The sequence below is a fragment of the Ovis canadensis genome, chromosome 12 (genome assembly GCF_042477335.2).
Source record: "Ovis canadensis isolate MfBH-ARS-UI-01 breed Bighorn chromosome 12, ARS-UI_OviCan_v2, whole genome shotgun sequence".
Taxonomy (NCBI): Eukaryota; Metazoa; Chordata; class Mammalia; order Artiodactyla; family Bovidae; genus Ovis; species Ovis canadensis.
Window position 1 is genome coordinate 91,465,230 of NC_091256.1, and position 20,922 is coordinate 91,486,151.

At 63.0% G+C, this 20,922-nt stretch overlaps 1 protein-coding gene across 3 annotated transcripts in view; it reads right to left on the reverse strand.

The window, feature by feature from the left end:
• The window catches only part of NAV1 (neuron navigator 1), a 195,302-nt gene that overhangs the window by 6,322 nt on the left and 168,058 nt on the right, over window positions 1–20,922 (reverse strand). For 2 of the 3 annotated variants that reach the window (XM_069545079.1, XM_069545080.1), the window contains 22 exons: window positions 20,427–20,852; window positions 19,682–19,723; window positions 19,080–19,228; window positions 17,529–17,699; window positions 16,781–16,833; window positions 16,329–16,352; window positions 16,152–16,229; window positions 13,664–13,747; window positions 13,430–13,541; window positions 10,228–10,349; window positions 7,180–7,376; window positions 6,875–7,067; window positions 6,430–6,598; window positions 6,060–6,157; window positions 5,853–5,948; window positions 5,486–5,645; window positions 4,948–5,183; window positions 4,055–4,209; window positions 3,829–3,900; window positions 3,262–3,458; window positions 2,689–2,807; window positions 1,091–1,288 (listed from right to left, as the gene is read on the reverse strand). In XM_069545079.1, coding sequence (XP_069401180.1) covers window positions 1,091–1,288; window positions 2,689–2,807; window positions 3,262–3,458; window positions 3,829–3,900; window positions 4,055–4,209; window positions 4,948–5,183; window positions 5,486–5,645; window positions 5,853–5,948; window positions 6,060–6,157; window positions 6,430–6,598; window positions 6,875–7,067; window positions 7,180–7,376; window positions 10,228–10,349; window positions 13,430–13,541; window positions 13,664–13,747; window positions 16,152–16,229; window positions 16,329–16,352; window positions 16,781–16,833; window positions 17,529–17,699; window positions 19,080–19,228; window positions 19,682–19,723; window positions 20,427–20,852 — 3,151 coding nt within the window. The remainder of the gene's footprint in view (window positions 1–1,090; window positions 1,289–2,688; window positions 2,808–3,261; window positions 3,459–3,828; window positions 3,901–4,054; window positions 4,210–4,947; window positions 5,184–5,485; window positions 5,646–5,852; window positions 5,949–6,059; window positions 6,158–6,429; window positions 6,599–6,874; window positions 7,068–7,179; window positions 7,377–10,227; window positions 10,350–13,429; window positions 13,542–13,663; window positions 13,748–16,151; window positions 16,230–16,328; window positions 16,353–16,780; window positions 16,834–17,528; window positions 17,700–19,079; window positions 19,229–19,681; window positions 19,724–20,426; window positions 20,853–20,922) is intronic. The other variant, XM_069545078.1, reaches the window with a different exon arrangement.

Sequence of the window (20,922 nt, forward strand, 5' to 3'; positions counted from 1 at the left end):
GTCCCTGGCCCTGCCCCAGCCCCGCCCGCCCCGCCCCCTGGCCCCGCCCCGCCACCGCCAGGCCTGGCCTGGACGCCCGTGTCTTCACCTCTTGCCCTGGTCCCCTCGGCTTCCTCGACAGGTCACACCTCTGACCCCCTCATTCAGCTAAGGAAGCATCGTTGTTCCAGCCCTCTGTTTACATGATTAACACTGTCCTGACTTAAAAGCCTTTTTATACAGAGAACACCTGTTTTCTACAAGGTCTGAATCTGCATAAAACGTGTTAGGGTCAGAGCAGAAGGGTCTCCCGCTGGCGGTGCAGAAGTGCGAGGTCCTGGGCTCGCCGTCTGGCCGCCGCCTGCTGAACTGCCCTGCAAGACGGCCGGACGACCAGCACCCCCTCGAGCGGAAGGAAGGGCCGAGCCTCCCACGTGTGCGCCTCCGCCTCCACTGAGCCAGAGCCTCCTTGTCACAGGCGTCCCCTCAGTGCTCAGAGAGGGGTAGGGTCGCCTTCCCTTCCCACCCTCTAGTCAGGGCCTGCTCATGCCCTCAGCCTGCGCTCTGTGGGGAGTCTCAGGGTTCAGGCCACGCACTCTGGGCATCAGTTCTCTCCGTTAAAAGCTCTGTGGGTATTTTTGTAGCTTGTCACTTGTCTCGGCCCGTTTTTTCCTTTTTTAAAAACTATTTATTTATTTGGCGGCACCTGGGTCTTGGCGGCCACACGCAAACTCTTAGCTTCAGCACGTGGGAACTAGTTTCCTGACAGGGACTGAACCCGGCCCCCTGCCTTGGGAGGCAGAAGGGAAGCCCCTCAGCCCACTTTCTAAGAGCTCCTGGAGTCGCTGTGCCGTGGCTGTCCCCAGGACGACCCCAGGGAGCAAGGACCGGAGCAGGAGCCGCGCCCCCACTCTGCACGCTGTTCCCTCCCGCCTCTGCCGGACACACATGTTGCTGGTGGGTGATGCTGCTTAGCTCAGCCTGGGGTTCTGACGGCCAGAGCTACCACCGCTGGCCTCATGTTCACCCCAGCCTCTGGGCCCAGCAGGGTGTGGACAAGGCTTCAGTTCTGTGACACCCTGACTTCCGGCTTACAGCGGCCTCTACTCACCAGTGGGTCTGAGTCCAGGGAGCTGGGGGTGCTGTCCTTGACTGTCCTGTCCTCGGGGGGCGAGGCAATGCTGTGAGGGCCCACGGTGGGGGGTGGCAGGTGGTACAGCTTTGACTGGTCTTGTTGGGCTGAGGGCCAGGGAAGAGTGTCCCGGACCCACTCCACGGGGTCCTCCCAGGCAGCTTTCTGCCCATGAACCTGAAGAAAAGGAGCAGTGTGGGCACTGGTGAAGGTGAAGAGCCCATGGACGAGCAGCTCCTGGTGCCCGTGTGCCCGCGTGCCCAGCCCCTCAGGCGTGTCCAACTCCTCTTGACCCCCACGGACTGCAGCCCGCCAGCTCCTCTCCATGGGATTCTCCAGGCAAGAATGCTGGAGTGGGTTGCCATGCCCTGCTCCAGGGGCTCTTCCTGACCCAGGGACCGAACCCGTGTCTCCTAGGTCTCCCGCACTGGCAGGCAGGTTCTTTGCCACGAGCCCCACCTGGGAAGCCCCCTGAAGTGTCTGTACTTCCTCAAACCTAAAGCCATGAGGTTTGGATTCCTGTAGGATTTTGAGTTTCCCAAAATGGGAAATAAAATAAGTTGGCATAGATTGGTAGAAGCCATCTTGTTTTCTTTTTTTTAGTTTTGGCTATAGCACACGGCATGTGGGCCCTGAGCCCCCACCCAGAGACTGAATCTGCGCCCCAGGCGCTGCAAGGCGGAGTCTTAACCACGGGGCCAACGGGGAGTTCCGAGGCCATCTTGGAGAATAACTTGGCAAACTGTATTAAAACTTGACATGGACCCCACAAGTCATATGACCCTGCAGTTTTACTTTCCAAGTAAGAAATTTCAGTTCGGTAATAATACCTTTTGAAAGAAATTTGGGCTCTGCTGAAAGGAGATATCATCTGTGTGAAAACGGCTTAATTAGAAAACTGTCCACGCGAAATTGGACGGAGACGGCGCCACACTGCACCTCCGGGACTCTCCCACAGCATCAGATGGCGCGCGTCACGCTGGCACGCGACTCTGGGTAACACTCGACCACTGGTCCAGTCACCACGTCACTGTGGACCCGTGGCGAGTGTGCCCTGACTTACGGGTGAGAGAGCGGAGGAGGTCTTTAAAAGTGACAGCTGCCTTCTGCATAAGGTTCCCATTCTCACTCTTACCAACATTTCCGCACATTTCATTCACCTCAAGACAGAACACGTTTATGCTGTCTCCTTTCCGGCACGCGAGGAGTTAAAAAAGGTCGAGCAACTTGACCAGAATGACATTTTAGTTAGTAATTAGTAATGAGCTAAAGCTATAATAGGATCTTACTTAATTCCTAACTCAGTTGTTTCTCTATCTGCCCAAATCCCTAGGGAGTGGTTTGCGTTTGGAGGAGACTCAAGAGGCCTAGGCCTGGACACACAGCCCCAGGTCCGTGGCCGTTTAGCCGCTTGCTGGGCGCTGGCCATAGGCAGGAAAGCAGTATGGTCTGTATAATGCCTCGCCCGGCCTGTTAGGAGACCCTAAAAATCTCAGTGGCCGTGTATCTGACTCTGTCTCCACTCTGTGAGGTGGGCCAGCCTGGCCTCGGTTGAGCAGGGTCCGGGGTGGGCTCACCTTGATGCCGTCCTTGGCCCCTTCCTGTAGGTAGGGGATGATGGAATTGTTCCACAGGTCGATGAACCAGGTCCGGAAATCCTCGATGCCGATGGGGCAAGACAGAAAGAAGCAGGGACCTGGCGAGAGAAGAGGGCCGGGGAGATGGCCTAGAACCTCACTCTCCCTGGCCGTCTGCCCCGCCGACTCCCTAATGCCAGGCAGAAGGCCCTGGAACTAGAGGGTGAGAGAGGCACAGGGCGGGGCTGAACTGCGATCGCGGTCAAGACAGCGGGAGCTGACAGCCTGGAGCAGCCTCAGGAGCCATGCTTCTCCAGGTGGACGGGAGGCGGCGGAGCCAGGGGCAGCGCTAACCTCCCCTAACACCTCCCCTGCGTCTTCTCAGCGAGTCTGGGGAGTGTGGGTGAGCTCTGAGCTCTGACAGCTGACGCAGGCAGGGGCACCACACTGGGTGCCTACTCAGTGACCCGCGGCTCTAAGGCTGCAGGCGTGGGGCCAGTGAGCCCTCCACACGCTGAAGACGCAGGGGGAGAGGGGCCCCCACCAGCCCCGCCCGGGGGGCGCAGGCCGCACCGATGAGGAAGTCCGAGGTGCTGTGCTTCTCCAGGAAGGTGTGTAGGTGGTACCACAGCTTGGGCACCCAGTCCAGCACCCGCAGCAGCTCCTCCCTGTTGGCGTTGAGGTCGCTGTCCGACTCCACCAGCTTCCGCCTCAGGTAGCGGACCAGGAAGCCGTTGGCGGGCTCCACATTGTTGGAGAAGGTCAGCATCCTGTGGCCAGGGACACAGAGGGCCGGGGGTGGGTGGGCACTGCACGAGGGCAGGTCGACTCCGCTCCCACCCAGCCCGAGCTGCCTGCCTCCCACTGACGCCTGCGGGTCTGCTGAACTCAGGGCCGAGGCAGAGCGGGCACTCAGATCAGTGACCCCCTCAGGTGACCCTCGGACCCCACTGGCCTGGACACGGGGTGTGTGGGCAGAGGCTGCCCCTCTTCCTGTGTCACGGGCCCGTCTCCCTCGGCACCGACACGGCACACGCCTCCTCTCCCAGCCCACAGGGCGCCGCTGCTCCTCTCCTCCCGCTGTCCCTCCGGCCAGATCCTGGACTGAACCGGTTTACAGACTCGGACCATAGGTCTTACCTGAAGCTCAGGTGCAAGCCGTGATTGGGCGTCATTTTTACTGGTTGATTAGTGGTACCAATAATATAAGGACTGCGGGAAGACAGAGGAAGACGACCGGTTAGACCTGTCTGAACACTCGATTTCTGCCGTGTGCTACCCCCCACCCCGTGGAACGCTCACAGCTTGGGGTGAACTGGGCTCCCTTCTGCCCGCTGTGGTGAGTCTGGTCCTGACTCCAGCTCACCATTTGTGATACTTGCACGTCAGGGCCCCATTGACCAGCTCACTGATGGAGCCTGCCTCACTCAGGTCATCCAGTAGGATCACCAGGGGGACGTCCCCAATTCCTGTTTCCCGGTCTATCTGATTGGCCAGGTTGGAGAGATACAGCTGCAGGTCCTGAAATGAAAGAAGCGGGCGGTCAGCACTCAGGAGCAGCGAGCCCCCGGACCAGCCTAGCAGAAGAGGGTTTCGGAGGAGCTAGGCTGGTTCTGGATCCCGGGAGGGGCCTTGGTCCCTGTGAGGTGTGCCTGGACTGGTGACTGCAGAAGCCCGCCACCCCAGCCCGATCAGCAGTGGCCCCTGAACCCCTGGTGGTTGGGGAACACGCTTGTCTTAATCACGCGCTGGGAGCCCCCTGCAATGGCCATGCCTCCCCGGGGGCACGGCACGCAGGGACCAGCACAGCGAGCGGCAGATCCGAGGGCTCCCCTGAAGGAAGCCAGGCCGCCCCGGGGAGGGAGGAGCCTGGAGTGGGGCTGCGCGGGGGGCGGGGAGGACCGTGGAGCAGGGGGTCGGGGCGGAGGTGGACGGAGGGGGCACGGCACGCAGGGACCAGCACAGCGAGCGGCAGATCCGAGGGCTCCCCTGAAGGAAGCCAGGCCGCCCCGGGGAGGGAGGAGCCTGGAGTGGGGCTGCACGGGGGGCGGGGAGGACCGTGGAGCAGGGGGTCGGGGCGGAGGTGGACGGAGGGGGCACGGCATGCAGGGACCAGCACAGCGAGCGGCAGTTCCGAAGGCTCCCCTGAAGGAAGCCAGGCCGCCCCGGGGAGGGAGGAGCCTGGAGTGGGGCTGCGGGGGGCGGGGAGGACCGTGGAGCGGGCGGTCAGGGCGGAGGTGGACGGAGGGGCAGGGCCACCTTGCAAGACTGCTGGTGCATGTTGAAGGTGCTGACGATGCCCTCGGTGACCTCACGGCCGGAGCGCTCCACCAGGTACTCGGCCAGCCGGTTGGTCAGGTAGGTCTTGCCGGTGCCGCTGGGGCCCGAGAGGACGAGCCGCCGGTGCTTGAGCAGCAGGCCGATGTAGTGCTGCATCATGGGCTTCGGGATGAGCGTCTCGAACACCAGGCTGTCCACACACTTCTCCCTGAGGCCTGCAACGCGCCTGCCCGCGTGAGCCGGCGCCCCTGCACCCAGCAGGACCCCCTGGGCTGGCTCTGGGCACACAGGGCAGCTGTGTGCTATGGGGGCGGGTGGAGGGGAAGCCCAGGTGGGGCAGAAACATCCTGTGAACAACACATTCCCTGGGACGAGTCTGGAGCAGGTGAGCCTATCTTGAGTCTCATGGCGACCTCCACCCTGCAGCCCCTCAGCCAGTTCCTGCTCCAGGAATACACGATGGACCGCCTGGCAGTCCCCCCATTCCACAGCCCTGCACCCAGGGTCTGGGACTGACCTTTGAGGGAGACCGCTATGTTGTTAACCCCTCGGCGGCAGGGGGGCAACTCTGGGGGCTCCGCGTCCAGGAGCCGCTTCACGTGGCTGACACTGTAGCCGTGGATGGACTCAGTGCTCAGTCCCAGCGTGGAGGCTGGGTCCATCTTAGATATGTAGTCCTGACGGGAAGGGAGGGGAGAAAAGAGGTGCTCGAGAGGGACGCAGAGGAGAGCAAGAGCGCAGGACGAGCAGCGGCGCAGGGCACAGCGGTCCGCGAGGAAGGGGAGGAGCTGTCTGTCTCCTGGGGGCTTCTGCACGGAGCCTCCGAGGCCCGGGCCCCCGTGTTCTCAGAGGACCGGCAGCCCCTGAGCTCCTGCACTTCTTACCTTGAACACCTGGAAAACAGCGCCGTCCAGCAGCTTCCAGTCAACCTGCCCGCTGACCTTGCTGCACCCCAGGAAGAACTCCTGCTGCTTCAAGTCCTGTGAGGCCAAGGTGGGCGGCTCAGGAGCCGCGTACACTGGGCTCAGGGGTCCTCAGAGCCAAGGCTTCTCGAGTGGAAACGACAGTGTCACGGCCCCCAAGTTCCTTACCCCTTTGATGATGTGCTGGGGGGGCAGCCTCACCACCACCCGGAGAGTCACCTCCTCCTTTGGACCACAGGTGCTGATGCCGTCCATGGGGGACAGGTCTGGAGGTGGGGAACAGGAATGCTGGTTTGGGGAGGCACCCCAGACTATCCTACACCTTCCCGCCACTCCCCTTCCCACAAAGTCTGTATCTACCCCAAAGAAGCATCAGGAGTCCAAGCCCAAACAGTGCTTAGGGTTTCAGGACCACAGCGACCCTTGGTGTCTCAGCAGCACTGGTACCTCTCTGACCCCAGGAAGCCGCACCAGAGTGAGTGAGGGGGGAATCCCTTCCTTCTTTTCACCTGCCCAGGGCCTTCGCCCCAACAGGTACCTGTGTCTGCGAGGCTTGGGCTGAAGGAATGGGTGAGCGCCAGGCCCAAGGAGCGACGAGGGGAGGGTAGAGCCGACGATCCCGGGATCTGCCCAGGAGCGGAGCCCGCCGAGGGGCCTGGGGCCACCTTCAGCCGGTCGTTCTCTGCTTTCAGCAGGTCCACCTCCAACTGTGGCAAGAACGGGCGGGTCTGGAACCTCGGCCACCGGGTCCTGCAGACCCGCCCCGCGCTGCATCCCTCTCGCAGCCAAGAATCCAAGTCGCGTCCCCTCCTGCAGCCCCGCCCCTCCCCGTATCCCGGTCCTGCGCTCCATCCCGAAGCCCCGCCCCTCCCCGCATCCCGTCCTGCGCTCCATCCCGCAGCCAATCCCCGCATCCCGCAGCCAATCCCCGCATCCCGTCCAGCCCCGCCTGGCCCTGCGGCCCCGCCCCGTCCAGGACCGACCTGCATGTTGTGCATAGTCTCCCGCAGCTGGTCCAGCTGGTGGGCCGAGTTGAGGGCTTCCAGGCGGATGTCTGTGAGCTTCATCTCCTTCTCCCACAGCTCCGAGCGCAGCTCGGACACCTCCTTCTTCTCCGGCTCCTCCTCCTCGCTGCCATGGAACAGCCGGGCGTGGGGGGCCGGGGGAGTGGGGCCCCTGGAAGGAGGCGTGGAGCACTGGGCTTTAGACCCTGAGCCCGCGGGCGGCCGTCACCGGTCCCGCGGCCTGGGGAGGGGGCTCCAGTGGGGGGCGGCCCGGGAAAACTTACTCGGGGGGGTCAGTGCCCGCAGAAGACGAGGTGGAAGACTTGATGGAGGGTGAGGCGGTCTCGGTGGACGCGTGCTGCAGTTTGGGGGACGAGGGGGCGGAGGAGTCGGGCGTGGCGATCTCCTCGATGTCAGAATAGGAGGAGGCTGACTTGGGCCCCTTCTTTATACTGAAGGCTTTGTTGAAGGAGCTTCGGAGCTAAAACAAAGCAGATTGGGGAGAGCGCTGTGAGGCCAGGCCCTGGAGATGGGGAGGCGGGAGGGGGCTTCTGAGACACAGGCCGGAGGAAGGGATGTGCGGCAGTGGGCACGCCCTCAGGAAGGCGTCTCTGGCCTTGTGGCAAGAGGGTGGGAGACTTGCCTAGGAACTCAGGCTGAGTGACTGGGACTTGCTGCACTGTGGGAACGTCCTGGGTTTTTTCTCCCCCTTGGGGGCACCCTGCTGTGAAGGGACAGAGGGGACCCCCAGGGGCACGGGGTGTACCTCCTGGTGACCCTATCCTGCTTTTTTCAGATCAGCCACTGCTCAGCCTGCAGCCTGGCTCATGTGGGCCTCAGGACCCACCTCTGAGCTGGGCTTATCAGTCAGATCAGAGCCTATCCAGCAGATACAGACAACACGATTCTGTGAAATCAAAAGATGGGAGTGAACTAAGCTCCTTTACTGCCACCCGCACTCAGCACACTGCAGGGCACAAGTGCTTTCGACCATGCGCACTCAGCACACTGCAGGGCACAAGTGCTTTCGACCATGCGCACTCAATTGTGCCAGAATTCGGGGAGCTTCCCAGCATCTCCTCCAAGTGTGCAGGGGGAACTGGCTTGGTCTTGGGTGCTGGGGAGCTGGGTGTTAGGGATACAGGAGGCGAACCGGGGATCTGTCCCACGCCCGTCACATGCATCCACTGAGCATGCACACACACGCAGGGACACGGAGATGGAGCTGCAGCCGGAGACAGAGAGTAAGGAGGGTCAAAGCAAACCAGGTCGCTGGGGCAGCAAGAGAGCAGAGTGCAAATCTGAGGACTCTTGCCAGGTGTCTCCTGGGGCTCGGGACAGCTGTGGGTGGTGGTGGTGCAGCAGGGGTGTGTCGGGGTCTCTACCAGGAAGGACATAAGCAAGACCCATCTGGCTCGATGGGGGTGTGAGGGGGGAGTGCGTGTGCAGGGCTGTGCCCTCTCTGGGCAGTTCTCTGTGGAGACGGAGACCTGGGACTAGGGCGCGAGCCCCCTGCGTCTGTCTCTAGCCCCGCGTCTCAGGAGACCGTGTGTGCTCGCTGTGACCCCACCTGCAGGGGCCACCTCCTAAGGCCGCGGAGATCCTAAGTGGGAACAGTGCTCCATGCGGGTCTGTGTTTCCAACGCAGAACTGCTGGGCAGAGGGACTGTGCGGTGCAATGTGGTGAGGGATGCTGGGGCCAAACGATGGAGCAAAACAGACCCGGGCTCGGTCCTGAGGGACGTCTCCAGGGAGGCCGTGAGTGTGGAAGGGAGCACTCCTCAGATCTGAGCGTCTCGAGGGGCTGCAGTCAACCTCGGGGCAGTGCCAAGCTATGGCTCAGGTTTCAGTGATCACCCTGCACCTGGCCCTTTCCTCCCAGGACCCTCGGGCAGGCTCTAGGGGGCAGAACCTCTTCTTGAACCTCCCCCTTCTGACCGGCATCTGCAGGAAGCACCGCTCCCTGTCCACCAAGATCCCATCTCGATTCCACCTCCAGTGGGCTTCTGCCCCGCTGTGACACTCTGCCTGCCTCCCGGGAACAGCCGTCTATGAACTCCCAGAGCCGCGCTCACTGAATTAGCAAGCATTCCGACACCACTGGATTGCCATCAGTCTTATATGGGCTGCTCTGTCTCCCGGGCAGTCCCCAGGCTCTTTGAGATCACAGACTCCATGTCTCCTGCCCTCTGCCACTGCTGGCAAAGGGTTCGAGTGGACTTTATGTGTCTGGCTTGTCAGGGCTCGCTGTTTTTTTTTGATGTTTATACCCTAATCCTCGAAACCCCTTTGTCAACCCCACGGCTGCTCGGAGGGCTTCAGGCTTGAGGGTGCTCTGAGGCCCCAGCCCTCACCTCTCTCTGGTTCATTTTACTCCAGAGCTAAATCTTCAGGCCACACCCAAGCTGACCTGGCCTCTGGCAATCGTGGTAACGCTCACCCCCTTGGAGCCTTCCATCTGGGGCGTCTGGGGTGGACTCTGGCGCCAGGGGAGACGGGAGGGGGTGGCTCCCTCCCACTGCCCCAGCCAGACCCCTCCTCTGTCCTCCAGGGCCGGCCATGGGTCGACATGCAGGGAGGGTTAGGGGCTTGGCGGAAGTGGTCACGGTTAGTCTCATGAGTGGTGGTCTCTGTTTAGGGGGAAGGGGTTGCTCTGGAGAAGGGGAGGGTATGGCAGAGGCAAAGAGGAACGGGGAGCAATGAGTGTCTTACCTCGTAGACCTGGAAAAAAATAGGGATTTTAAGTCAGCATTTTGAAGGAAAAAAAAGAAGCAACACTTAAATCACTCATTTCACACAGCGGCCCGTCTGGACTACACCACACTCTGTGCACAGGCTCACTGGGTGGGGCCGGCGGGGGGTTGTGCCCCTGGGGCTCCCCTCCTTCACACAGGCAGCAGGGGGCATGGTGATGTCAGAAAGGGCACCCCAAGTCAGCTTAGGGTTTTCTGGGAGACACGAACAGCTAAAACGTCTCTCTCTGGACCAGTCAGGCAGTACAATGTTCCTTCTGGAGTGATCTGGCAAGTTCCACGAATCTCTCTCCAGCAGCATCTCAGATCAGTGGCTCTGCTCATAACATCTCTCCACAGTACGGGAGGGGTGGGCACAGGTAGGCCAGTCCCTCTGAGGACCTCCTGCTGCTGCTGCCCACTAGACGTGTGTGGGGCTGCAGGGGGTGGCTGGTGCGGGGGCAGACCCTGCTCTGGGTGGACACCACCCGGGGCTCCCATCAGACGAGACTAGCGTGGCAAGCTCAGGGAGGTCAGCTCCTGTGCTTCAGTGGGGTGCCCCCCGGTGGCCCACATGGCTCCCCCCAGACCTTCACCTACCCAGCTCTTCTTCTTCTTCTTCTTGGCATCGGCCTCCTTGCCGCTGCTGATGCTGGAGTGGCTGGTGATGCTGTTGAGGCTTGAGATGCTGTCGGAGGAGTTCTGCCTCTTGATCCGGAGCTCTGGGGGCCAAGCACAGGGGCGGACACAGAGCCGGTGGCTTTAAGGCGATACTGTGAGGCTGGAGGCCGGGCTTGCTGCAGGAGGAAGGGGAGGAGGCACCCACCTCCTTGTCTACATCCTTCATTTGTTGGGAGCATCCTTCCCACAAGCTTTTGTTGGGTGTCAATCATATTTCAACATAAACAAACAAGTAGGAAACGATCCCTGTTCTCAAGAAGCTGCTAACAGGAGAAAGACCAGCACAGAACCCAGTGACCTCGGTTCGAGCAGCGGGGATGAGGGGCAGCCCAGGCCTCCACCGTCCCCCAGGTACTGGCTGCCACCCTCGGGACTCGCTTCAGAAATACTGGCTGCCAATACTGGGTTGGGGGGGAGGTGGGCGGCGCACAAGGCCAAGGGCCTTGCATTTAACCCTAAAGGGCTTTAATTTCCCTTTTAATCTGATGAGCAGAAAAATCTCTTCAGCTCTTGGAAAAGGTTTGTAATGGCACCAAAATGCCCTCTTCTCCTACTTAAGGGAAAGAGAGTGTTAATAAATGAGGCAGCCTCTGAGTGCTGGCAGAACGGAAGCTCTTCAGGTGGGACGTGGAGAAGCTGCTGCAAAGGCTGCGCGGGAGTGCTGGGGTTTGGGGCACAGTGGGGAGCTGGCGCCCTTCACAGGGCCTGTGGGGCACAGGTAAGGGGCAGCGGAGTCCAAGCAGAGGTGCCGGGCGACCAGACGTTAATGCAGCTGCCTCTGGCTGTGCGGGTCTTCACCGCTGCCTCCCGGCTCCCTCCAGCTGCACCGAGCTGCGCCGGGCGGGGCCACTCTCCTGCCGCAGAGGCTCCTCCCCGCAGGGGTGTCCCTCGTTGCGGAGCAGTGGCTCAGTTGCCCCGAGGCTTGCGGGGTCTTTCCGGGCCTGGGAACGGGCCCATGCCCCCCCGCGTTGGCACGTGGATTCTTAACCACTGAACCACCTCGGAAGTCCGAGGACTGGATTTGTAAAGCCTTATTTTGAAATCGTTACAGATTCACAGGAAACTGGGGACAAACGGGCAGGGAGGCCCTGCGCACCGCGGCCCGGTGAGCTTCTACTGCAAAGGCCAGAGAGCAAACGTTCCAGGCTCTGGGGTCATTTGAGCTTTTACAACCGCTCAGCAGTGCCACGTGGCATTAGAACAGCCACAGATGATATGTACATTAGTGAGCACGGCTGTGTGCCAGTAAAGCTTTATCTGAAAGCAGGTGGTGAGCCAGATGAGCTATGGTCTGCCAACCCCTGGCTTGCATTTTCCTCCAGAACACGCGTTGCTTTTGTGATCAATTTAATTTACAACCAGTCAATCATAAAATAAAATGGAAGGCAGCAAAGCAACTGTTCACCGCGACGCCTGGAGACCCAGCTAGTTGTGAGGCTGCCAATTAAGATTTTAAAGCACGCTATACAGTACTTTCAAGAGCAAAGGACATGCTTCAGAGTCAGTCTTCAAAGGCAAAGCTAGGAGGCCTCTCGCGCCTTTGAGCTTCTGCGCCGTGCGCATGTGTTCTGTCTACTAACCACATGGAGTCAGGCGCCACTGCTCTAAGTGTTTTCTCTTTGAAGGCTCCTGGAAATCCTGGCCAAGCTGGACCTGGGTCACCAAGAAGGAGGAGGACCACACGAAAGCTAAAGGCAGGGTGCACGTATCCATCCCTCACAAACGTATCTGAGGAGTCAGGCTACTTGGAGAACTAGGCTCAGCGCCCCAACCTGTCGCTAAGGAGCCGTGTTCAAGCAAGTCTCCTGCCTTCTCGGGTCTTACTCTGAACTACAGAGCGCACTTTGCAGGGCTGCTGTCTGGACTAGATGAGCCAATGTAAGCACAGCGATCAGAGCGGGGCCTGGCGTCCTGCAGACGCTCCTAAAGGCTGGCTGGGTCTGTGGCCAAGCTGGGCAGAGGAGACAGGAGAAACGGTGGGAGGCATGGACACCGCTCCTCCTGCTGACGGCCGAACACGTTCTCTTTCCCTCTCACTTGCTTTTCTGAAATGTTTCAAACTCACAGAATCACTTAAAACTAAGGCTGACCTCTCCGTTGAGCGCTGAGAACCACGTGATCTCCGTCCCACTCGAAGGGTAGCTTCTTTCCCCTCAGAGAACCGAACTGAGCGCCAAAGGCGGTCACACACACGTCTGTGCACGCACACACGTTGTCAAGGGAAAGCGCTAGCTCTTCAGAGCAGCTTCAGGTTCCCAGCAAGACTGAGAGGGTGCAGAGGTGCCCCACCTCCTGCCCCCACGTGCAGGGACACCCGATGGGCACCCCCACCGCATGCTGCGTCTTCTGCAGACGCCGCCGCCGCCCTGGCGTCTCAGCAGCACTCAGAGCCCACAGCCTACACTGGGGGCCACTCAGCGCCACCTTCTGGGGGTTCAGACAGATGGACAAGGACCTGCGCCCCCGTCCCCACGTCCTCCAGAGTGCCGTCACGGCCCTACGGATGCTGCGCCCTGGCCTGGGCACCCCCACCCCCTGCCCCACCCTTTCACTGCCCGAGTCTCGTCTCTCCCACAACGCCCTGCAGTCGGCATCACAGAACACGCAGCCTTTCCAGACGGGCTCTGTCACTGAGTAACGGACGTTTCCTCCGTCGCTGTCACCATGCGGCTAGAGCACTCAGTGCTGAGCGACGGCTCATCGTCTGGCCACAGCACCATTTATCCATACGTTTGTCCATGCAGGACAGCTGGGTTGCTCCTGAGTTTTGGCGACTGTGAAAGAAGCTGCCGTAAACACCCACATCTAGCTTTTTGTGGGGATGTGATATTTCTGCTCCTTTGGGGAAATTCCAAGGAGAGTGACTGCTGGGCTGCACAGCAGGGGTATCTGGAGTTTGAAACTTGAAGTGCTATTTCAACAACTGTCTGTGGCAGTCATCTGGGGTCCAGGGAGAGGAGCCCTGGTCTCCCTGAGTCCCTCGGGTGGTGGGGCCATGTCCCCGCCACTCCTCACTGTCAGGACCCTCACCTTCTGGAAGTTGCCGGCACATTCTGGAGACAGAGAAGCCCTGCAGTGACCCTCCTTCTGGCCCGGTCCCACCTCTGGCCAGAGGGCCTACCTTTGGGCGTGGCCTCTGAGGCACTGAGGGCCCCTTGAATGACAGCCTGCGCCTCAGAGTTCTTCTTCTTCAGGAAGTCGATGGTTTCCCGTAAGTCCAGCAGCTCAGTGTCCTAGGGAGGAACAGGAGAGGTGTCAGGTGGGCTGGGGCTCCTGCTCTGCGGGCTGGGCCCGCGCTCTGCAGGCCTGACAGGGAGGGCAGGTCGGGTGCGCGCTGGGGCTGGGGAGGCCTCACCTTCTCCTCGGCAGTCTCGGCCAGGTGCCGCAGGCGGCAGGTCATGCTCACCAGGCTCTGCTCAAAGGCCGCCACCAGGTTGGCCTGAAACAGATGGGCACGGGACGCCTCAGGTGCCGGGGCATGGGGGGCGGCTTGGCTGACTCTGGGGGTCTCAGGGAGGACCAGTGCCAACCAGCCTCCTGGCAGCCCTTAAACCTTGCTTCCCACTCTGGCCTGAAGACATGCTTTGGGGCACAGGCATCATCACGGTCCGGCAGGTCTCTGGAGGCATCTAGAGGCCTGGCTGTTCCCGCCCCCGGGGAGGCGTCCCCTCTGGGGCCCTGGCTCTGCCCAGCGTCACTCCTCGCCGAGCCCGCCACCCCCCAGAACGGCCTGGACCCAGGCGCCCCGGGGCCTCTGCTCCAGTTCTCCCACTTTCCTCCGACAGATCCAGCTCAAGGCCCTCGGGGCAATTCCGCGTCTGGCCACTAGGTGTCAGGCCTGCTCCACAGGAGCGAGGGGTCCCCAAGAGGACTGCAGGGCGGGGAGGGGTGAGGGGCCCACAAGGCAGAGAGGAGGGGGTCAGGCCGGGAGGGCAGAGCTCCAGCTCTGCCAGCTGGGGGGCTCGGGAAGTGGGAGCTCACAGAGGAGAGGGCCAGCCTTGGGGGGCGTCTAAGCCAACTGCAATGGGGAGGGGGCTGGGGGTGGGCGGGGGATGCCCCTCGAAGAGCTCTGAGGCCTGCAACCCCTGCTTCCTATCGACCCCTGCTCCCTGTCGCCCGGCGTCTGCCTCCCTGGGAGTCAACCCTAGGGTTCGCCCCTGCCCTCGAGGAGTCTGGAGGCCTCTCGGATCCAGGGAGCAGTGCCCCTGTGTGCTGGACTCCTGCCTTCCCGGCCCCGGGGCCCCTCTTGCTTGGTGTCTTCCTTCCCACCCATCTGTGGACACGGGTCCCCTCATGAGAGGCCTTCAGACCCTGGCTCCTGGGGCCCACCCCAGCCTCTTTGGTCTTGGGCTCCCTCTCCTTGGGGGGCGCTGCCGCCCGCCTCCCCATCGTCCCCGCCCACTAGGTGGTCCAGAGTGACCAGAGCTCAGCTGGGAACCCAGAGAAAGGCTGGTGAGAGGCAGGGCGGGGCGTCCAGGCTGCCCAGCGTGGGCAGCTGGGGAGGCCCAGGAACAGGGCCCAGGGTCTGAGATCGGGACCGAGGGCCTTCCAGAGCGCTGGGGTCGGGGCTCACACTGAGGGCAGGGCTCCGACCCCCGGGGCCAGGCTGCCTCTGATCCCCAGGAGAGGTGGTTCTCAGCCAGGGGCACGTCCTGCTCTCAGAGTCGCCCTCCAAGTCCACTGTCCGGACCCAGCTCGCCCCCCGCCCCGGAGAGTGAGGCACTGGTGGGGTGCAGGGTCAACGGGTCAGACGCGCTCCTACTCTCTGCCCCTGGGGACCCCAGACAGGGACTCCCCGGGTCTGCGGTGTGACGGCCTTGGTGGGCGTGGGGCGCAGGCCAAGTAGAAAGACGGGTCTTGTTTCTCTCACTATTCTGTGTCCCAGCTGTGGGGAAAAGCCTGCCACGGGCTGCAGACAAGCTGGTGAGCAAACACTGACCACTGGGAGCCTGGGGAAGGGAAGAAACGGAGCCGGGGTGCGGGCAGGATGCGGCCGCTGGGACGTGCTGGGGACGCCCAGACTCGCGGCGCAGTCTCGGCTCCATGGGAGACCAAGACCGGACAGCTGGGCTCCCCCGGGAGGAAGGGGAGAGAGGAAACCAGCGGAAACTACAGACACGGCCGCTCTGTGCAAATACTTGGAAGGCTCCGGAGACCCGGCTCAGCTGTTGTTTACAGCTTTTGGGGAAAATGGCTCTTATGTCTTCTGTTTGCAGCTTGGCCGCTGGGGAGACGCTGCCGCGGCCTTGCTCGGGGCAGCTGTTTCTCCCCATCGTGCGGGGTGGAGAAACCGAGGCCACGGGAGACGGTCTAAATGGGCCGACTCTGGCAGGCTGAGGGAGGGGATGAGAAGGCGGGTCCCCAGCGAAGCTCATGTCCTGAAGAGCTGAGGCCACTGTGGCCGCGGGCAGGGTCTGGCTCCTAAAGCCTCGCCAGCTGGAGCTCCAGCGCCCAGCCTGGGGCGGTGCAGGACAAGGTGTGAACAGACAGGCCATGCCCCAGACGGGGCAGAGGGCTCCCGGGAGCCTCTGTTAATTTTGACCCACGACTAACCACCGTTGCCCAGCAAGGCTGCTTCCTCCTGTACACACAGCCACTAATGCAATCCTTTCTCCAGCGAGTTCACAGGCATCACACGGCCACTCGTCCACGCCCGTGAATTGAGATGGGGGCGAAGTGGCTGTTTAGAAACCCACAGACTCGGGGGAGGAGAAGCCAGCCCTCAGTCCTCTGCGCCTATGTAACTGAAGCCCAGGGGACACCCGGGGAGACCTCTTCAGATGGACTTGTCCAACTGGGGCCCACACAGCTGCCCCTCTCTGGGCCCACCTCTGGGCACTCACGTTGGCCGAGAGCTGAGAGGTCAAGGTGGCCACTTTCTCCTGGGATGACTCCAGTTCCCTGCGAAGCTTTCGGATTTGCTGTGGAGGGAGAGAAAGGCACACTCACGGTGGCAGAAGGGGTGGGAGGCGGGGGAGGAGGGGGTGCGGGGTGTTAAAAGGCAGAGGCGGGGACCCTACCTCAGACTGCATCCTCTCCTCAGCCTGGAGAAGGAGCCCAGAAGCGGGGGAGAGAGAGGAGGCGGTTACACGGAGGAGAGAGCGCACAGACGCGCGGCGGCGGGACGCGGGGCACCAGGGCCCTTGCAGGCTCAGACCCCAGACCAGCGTTTAGCCTCCTGCCAGAGCCGCGTCCCCCGGGGGCCCAGAGGGAGCTGGCCTGAAGGCTGACCTCGTCTCCCCCGATCACAGGACGGCCCGGCCCCACCAGGAGCTGCCGTCTCCACACACCCCGAGGGTCCTGGGCGCCGGAGCTGCCCACCTGCCCTCCCTGACACAGAACCCGAAACCAGGGCACCCTCTGTGTCGCAGAGTTACTCTGGGACTGGCTGAGGCCAGAAGGGCCCGCCTGGTGCCCTGATGTCCAGGGGCTCCCACCCGGCCCCCCGCCGCAGAGGGTCCAGGGCGCTTACTGAGGAGTACGTGGAGGAGGCGCTGGAGGCCAAGGAGAGCACGGAGCCGTGAACTGCAAGAGAGGCGGCGCCAAGGGTTAACAGAGAGCTCGGGGAGGCGGGGCGCCCAACACAGGGCCGAGGGGTCCGGCCGAGCCAAGGACTCCAGGCACGGTCAGAGCCGCTCCCCCCTCTGAGGGCAGGGGCAGGAGAGGACATGCCCCCGTGGGACGCAGAGTCGCTGCACCAGAGCTGCTCAGGATGAAACCCGGTCCTGCCTGTGTCTCCTTTCTCAGCGAGGACCTTGTGGACGAGAAACCCCCAAGTGCAAGGCCCTCACTGCGACCCCAGGATCAGCGTGGCGGCCCTCCCGAGAGAACTGGATCAGGCAGCTGCAGGAGCCCCGGGACGAGCGTCCTGAGGTCCCCAGGCCTCCCCCCCCAGAAAGCCCAGCTCCAGGTCTGACCACACCCCAGAGCGTGGCCCCGAAGCTGGTCTTTGGAACGCTCTGAAAAGAGGATGGAGAAGCCTGCTCTCTGAAGGGCTGGAGCACCACTCCCGAGTCCCTGCCAGCTCCGCGCGTGGGGGTCCTGACAGCCACTGCCCAAAGGCCCTGGGCCCCCAGACCTCCGAGGCCTGGGAGGAAAGCGTGGGGATGGCCCGGGGGGATGTTCTGTGAGTCAGACAGTGTGTGAGGTGGGAGAGGTGGGTGGGCGAGGGGACCAGCGGAGCCGGGATGAGCGTGAACCGCGCGGGCGTGAGGTCTCACCGTCGTCCGCAGGGTCTCGGAAGGATCCTGACCGGATCATCCCCTTGGGTCTCTCGGCCAGGGACAGGGTGCTCCCTGTTTGGGAGCCGCTGTACAGCTCGAAGGCCGTCTCGTGGGCGGGGATGCTGTTGGAGCGGGTGATTCTCGGCGTGGTGGCCGCGGTGGGGCTCACTGGAAGGACAGAGCGGGGCAGGCGGGGGGAGAGGCGACGGGGGGGGCGGGCGGGAGAGGAGAGGGAGGGGCATGAGCCTTGGTCCCGGGGCACCAAGGGCGGGGCAGGGGGGAGGGCAGGAGAGGAGGAAGGCGTGTGTGCTGCGCTGGGTGTGGGGAGCAAGGCCTGGGGGGGGACCTGCGTCTGAACCAAGGGTTCAGAGTGCGGCCTGTGTGAAAGCCCGCCTGCCCTGGAGACAGGTCTGGGGGTCAGGCTAGGGGCCTGGCAGCTTTTCCAAAGCCTTCACCTCGCTCGGATGTGCCGATGAAAACGTGGCCCCGTGTTTCCCTAACACACAAGGGGTGGCCTGAGAGTTCACAGCAAGACTCAGATCTGAGCGACGAGGAGAGTCAGTGAGAGGGGAGCCCCCAGCGGGCACGCCGCTCCGGGTGGACCCCTGGGACACGGTGGCGCCTGGCCTCAGCCTGGCCTGGGGGTCAGAGCCCCCGCGCGCTTCAGGGGCTGTGTAGCCTCACTGGCCTGAGTCGGGCCCTCTCAGCCCTGCCTCTCGGCCTGCAAGCCCGGGGGGCTCCACAAAGACCCAGGCGGAAGACCTCGGCCTCCTCAGGGCCCCTCAGCCGTGAGGCGGCTTACAATCACAGCTTGGCCGGGTCCCTCACTCTCCTACGTGGTCCCCACCCTCCCGTCAAGAGCCCTGAGGGGACCAGTTGGCCTCTCCTCAGCCTGCTTTCCTCCTCCGGCAAGATGGCCCATCCCGGTCTGCTCAGAGGCCCGGTCACAGGTGCGTCCCAGGACCTCGGGCTGGGCCAGCTGCGTTCCTGCAGAGGCTGGCCGAGGAGGAAGCCACAGGCCAGGCCGGGCGCCATCCCTGAGGGCCCCTGGCCCTCGGCTCCCAGGAGGCAGGGCCGTGAGCCCTGCCTGCGCCCCGCCTGTCTCCAACCAGCCGCCCTCTGCGCTTACAAGCTTCCCCTTGCCCTCAAAGGCCAGAAGCTTGTGGCCAGCACGGGCTCACGCAGCCCTGCTCCCGGGGCAAGCCTGGCCCTGTTGGGGGCAGAACCCCTGCGCCCGGCCGGTGCCCCTCCAGCCCCCCAGCAGCCTGGCGCCGAGGGTGGCACACGGGGCGGGGGGCGGCCGCCTTCGGGCCTGAAGCACGGCCTTCCCAACACTCAGACTGTCTGATGCTGCACTGGCCACACCCTGTGCCCCGGGGCTGCCTCTCAGCCCCAGGCCGCGGGGCGCTCGGCCTTCAGGCTCACGCGGGGTGGGTGAGTGGAGCCTCCGTGACCCAGCCCGCGTGGGTGACCCCAGTGTGAGGCGGAAGCCGAGGCCCCCTGCCCCGCTCTGCCCCTGGGCGCATGGTGGTCCCCGCGGGTACTGACCGATGTTGGTGAGTTGGCCCTTGGCGCTCAGGGACATGGACAGGGCGGGGGGCGGCGGCAGCTCCGACTGGTCGTCCGACTCGGGCAGCCCCGCCGCGGCGTGGGAGTGTCGCCGCTCCTTGGCCTCCTCCTGGGAAGGCAGCTGGTACCTGCGAGCGAGCGGCAGCAAAGGGCACGGCTGGGTGTCTGCCACCGGGGCTGGGGGCGGGGGGTGGCAGGAGCGGCCAGGCCGCCCTCGGGGGCAGCGTCCCTGCAGGGCCACCCGAGGCAGGGCCAAGATGACAGAGGGGGCGCCGGGGCGCCCGCCCCGAGGCTCGGGACACCGCCCGGGGGTTCCAGGCGTGGGCTGCAGGGCCTGCTGCTGGGGGCAGAGCGACCCAGGCCTGGGCCAGCTCAGGCCAGTGTGAGATCCCGCACGGAGACTCTCCCTCTCTGTCACCAGAGCAGTGACTGGCCCCCGGTGGCGCTCGGGCAGGGTGAGCCTGGGAATGGGTCCCGGAGGAGGCGGGGGGTGGCACGCACAGCCGGGGCTGGGGCCAGCACAGCGGCTCACTCAGGCCAGGAGCCCCAAGGGCAGGAAAGAAAACACATATGAGGGTTACCTGAGCCCCTTCTTGGGGAGAGTGTTCCGATCCCGCTGACTACTGTGGAGGAAGAAAGAGAAGCTCGTGGGTTCAGAGTTTGGGACCACAGGCTTGACAGACACGAGACAGGGCCCCGGGCGTCGCTGTGAGCCCCTCGGCTCCACAAGCACAGGGCAGGACGCCCCTGGCACCCCTCACAGTCTGAGAAATAGTTCCGAGACGCTCCGCGTTTTTCCCCGATTAGCTTTGTTTTTTGACTAGGGATTAAACCCACGCTCTTGGCAGTGAAAGTATGGCGTGTAACATTGGACCAGCAGGGAACTCTCTGACTTGCTTTTCAGAGGTCACATTAGGGGGACATCCCTGGCGGTCCGGGGGGCTCTCTACACTCCCAGTGTGGGGGGCTGAGGCTCAGTTCCTGACCTCAGGCAAAGGTCCTGCCCACCGCAGAGTGTGGCCAACGTAAGTAAGTAAATACAGATAACTGTTCTCATAAGATGATACGATGGGCCACGGAAAGCAGCATCTGACGTTACAGAAGTGATTTGGGGCCAGGACAGAGAAGCTTCAGTCAGCAGGTTAAACCCGCCAGAAGTCCTGGAGAAGTCCACCAGCATCTATGGCCTGGCTTCCCATGAGGGAGATGAGAATCGGAATCAAAAGACAGAAACGAAAGCCTGTTCATCCACAGCACGAGGAGCAGACAGGCTTAATCACACAGACGCTGAAGGTCACGGAGCGGGAAGCTGACTCGGCCGCCTACCTGTCCAGCTGCCCGGCCCTGGGGCTTCCGCTCCAGGCCAGCTCCTCGGCGTCCTCCGCGGCGGGGGCGGCGGGGGCGGGGGTGCCGCTGGGGAAGGCGCTGGGCAGGCTGATGGGCATCTGCAGGGATTCCATGCTCCGGTGCAGCCCCGAGAGCTTGGGGTACATGCGGGGCTCCTTGGGGACGCTGAAGCCGCTCATGAGCTCCAGGCCCTGCGAGAAGCTGGCCGAGTTGATGTTGAGGATAGGGGCCGGGCTGGGGGTGAAGCAGGAGGCGAGGGGGCCCCCGGCAGCCGGGCCGGGAGTGTGCAAGTCCGCGGCCTTGGGCGTGTGGGCGTCCCCGGACGCTGGCAGGTCCAGGCTGTTGGAGTTGACCTTGTCGAGGTTGGCGAGGGACGGTGGCTTGATGAAGCTCTTGGCCGCAGCCCTGGGGAAGCAAAGACAAGACAGACGTGTGGGCTCCAGGGTTAGGGAGGCGACGGGCAGCTGGGACCTGG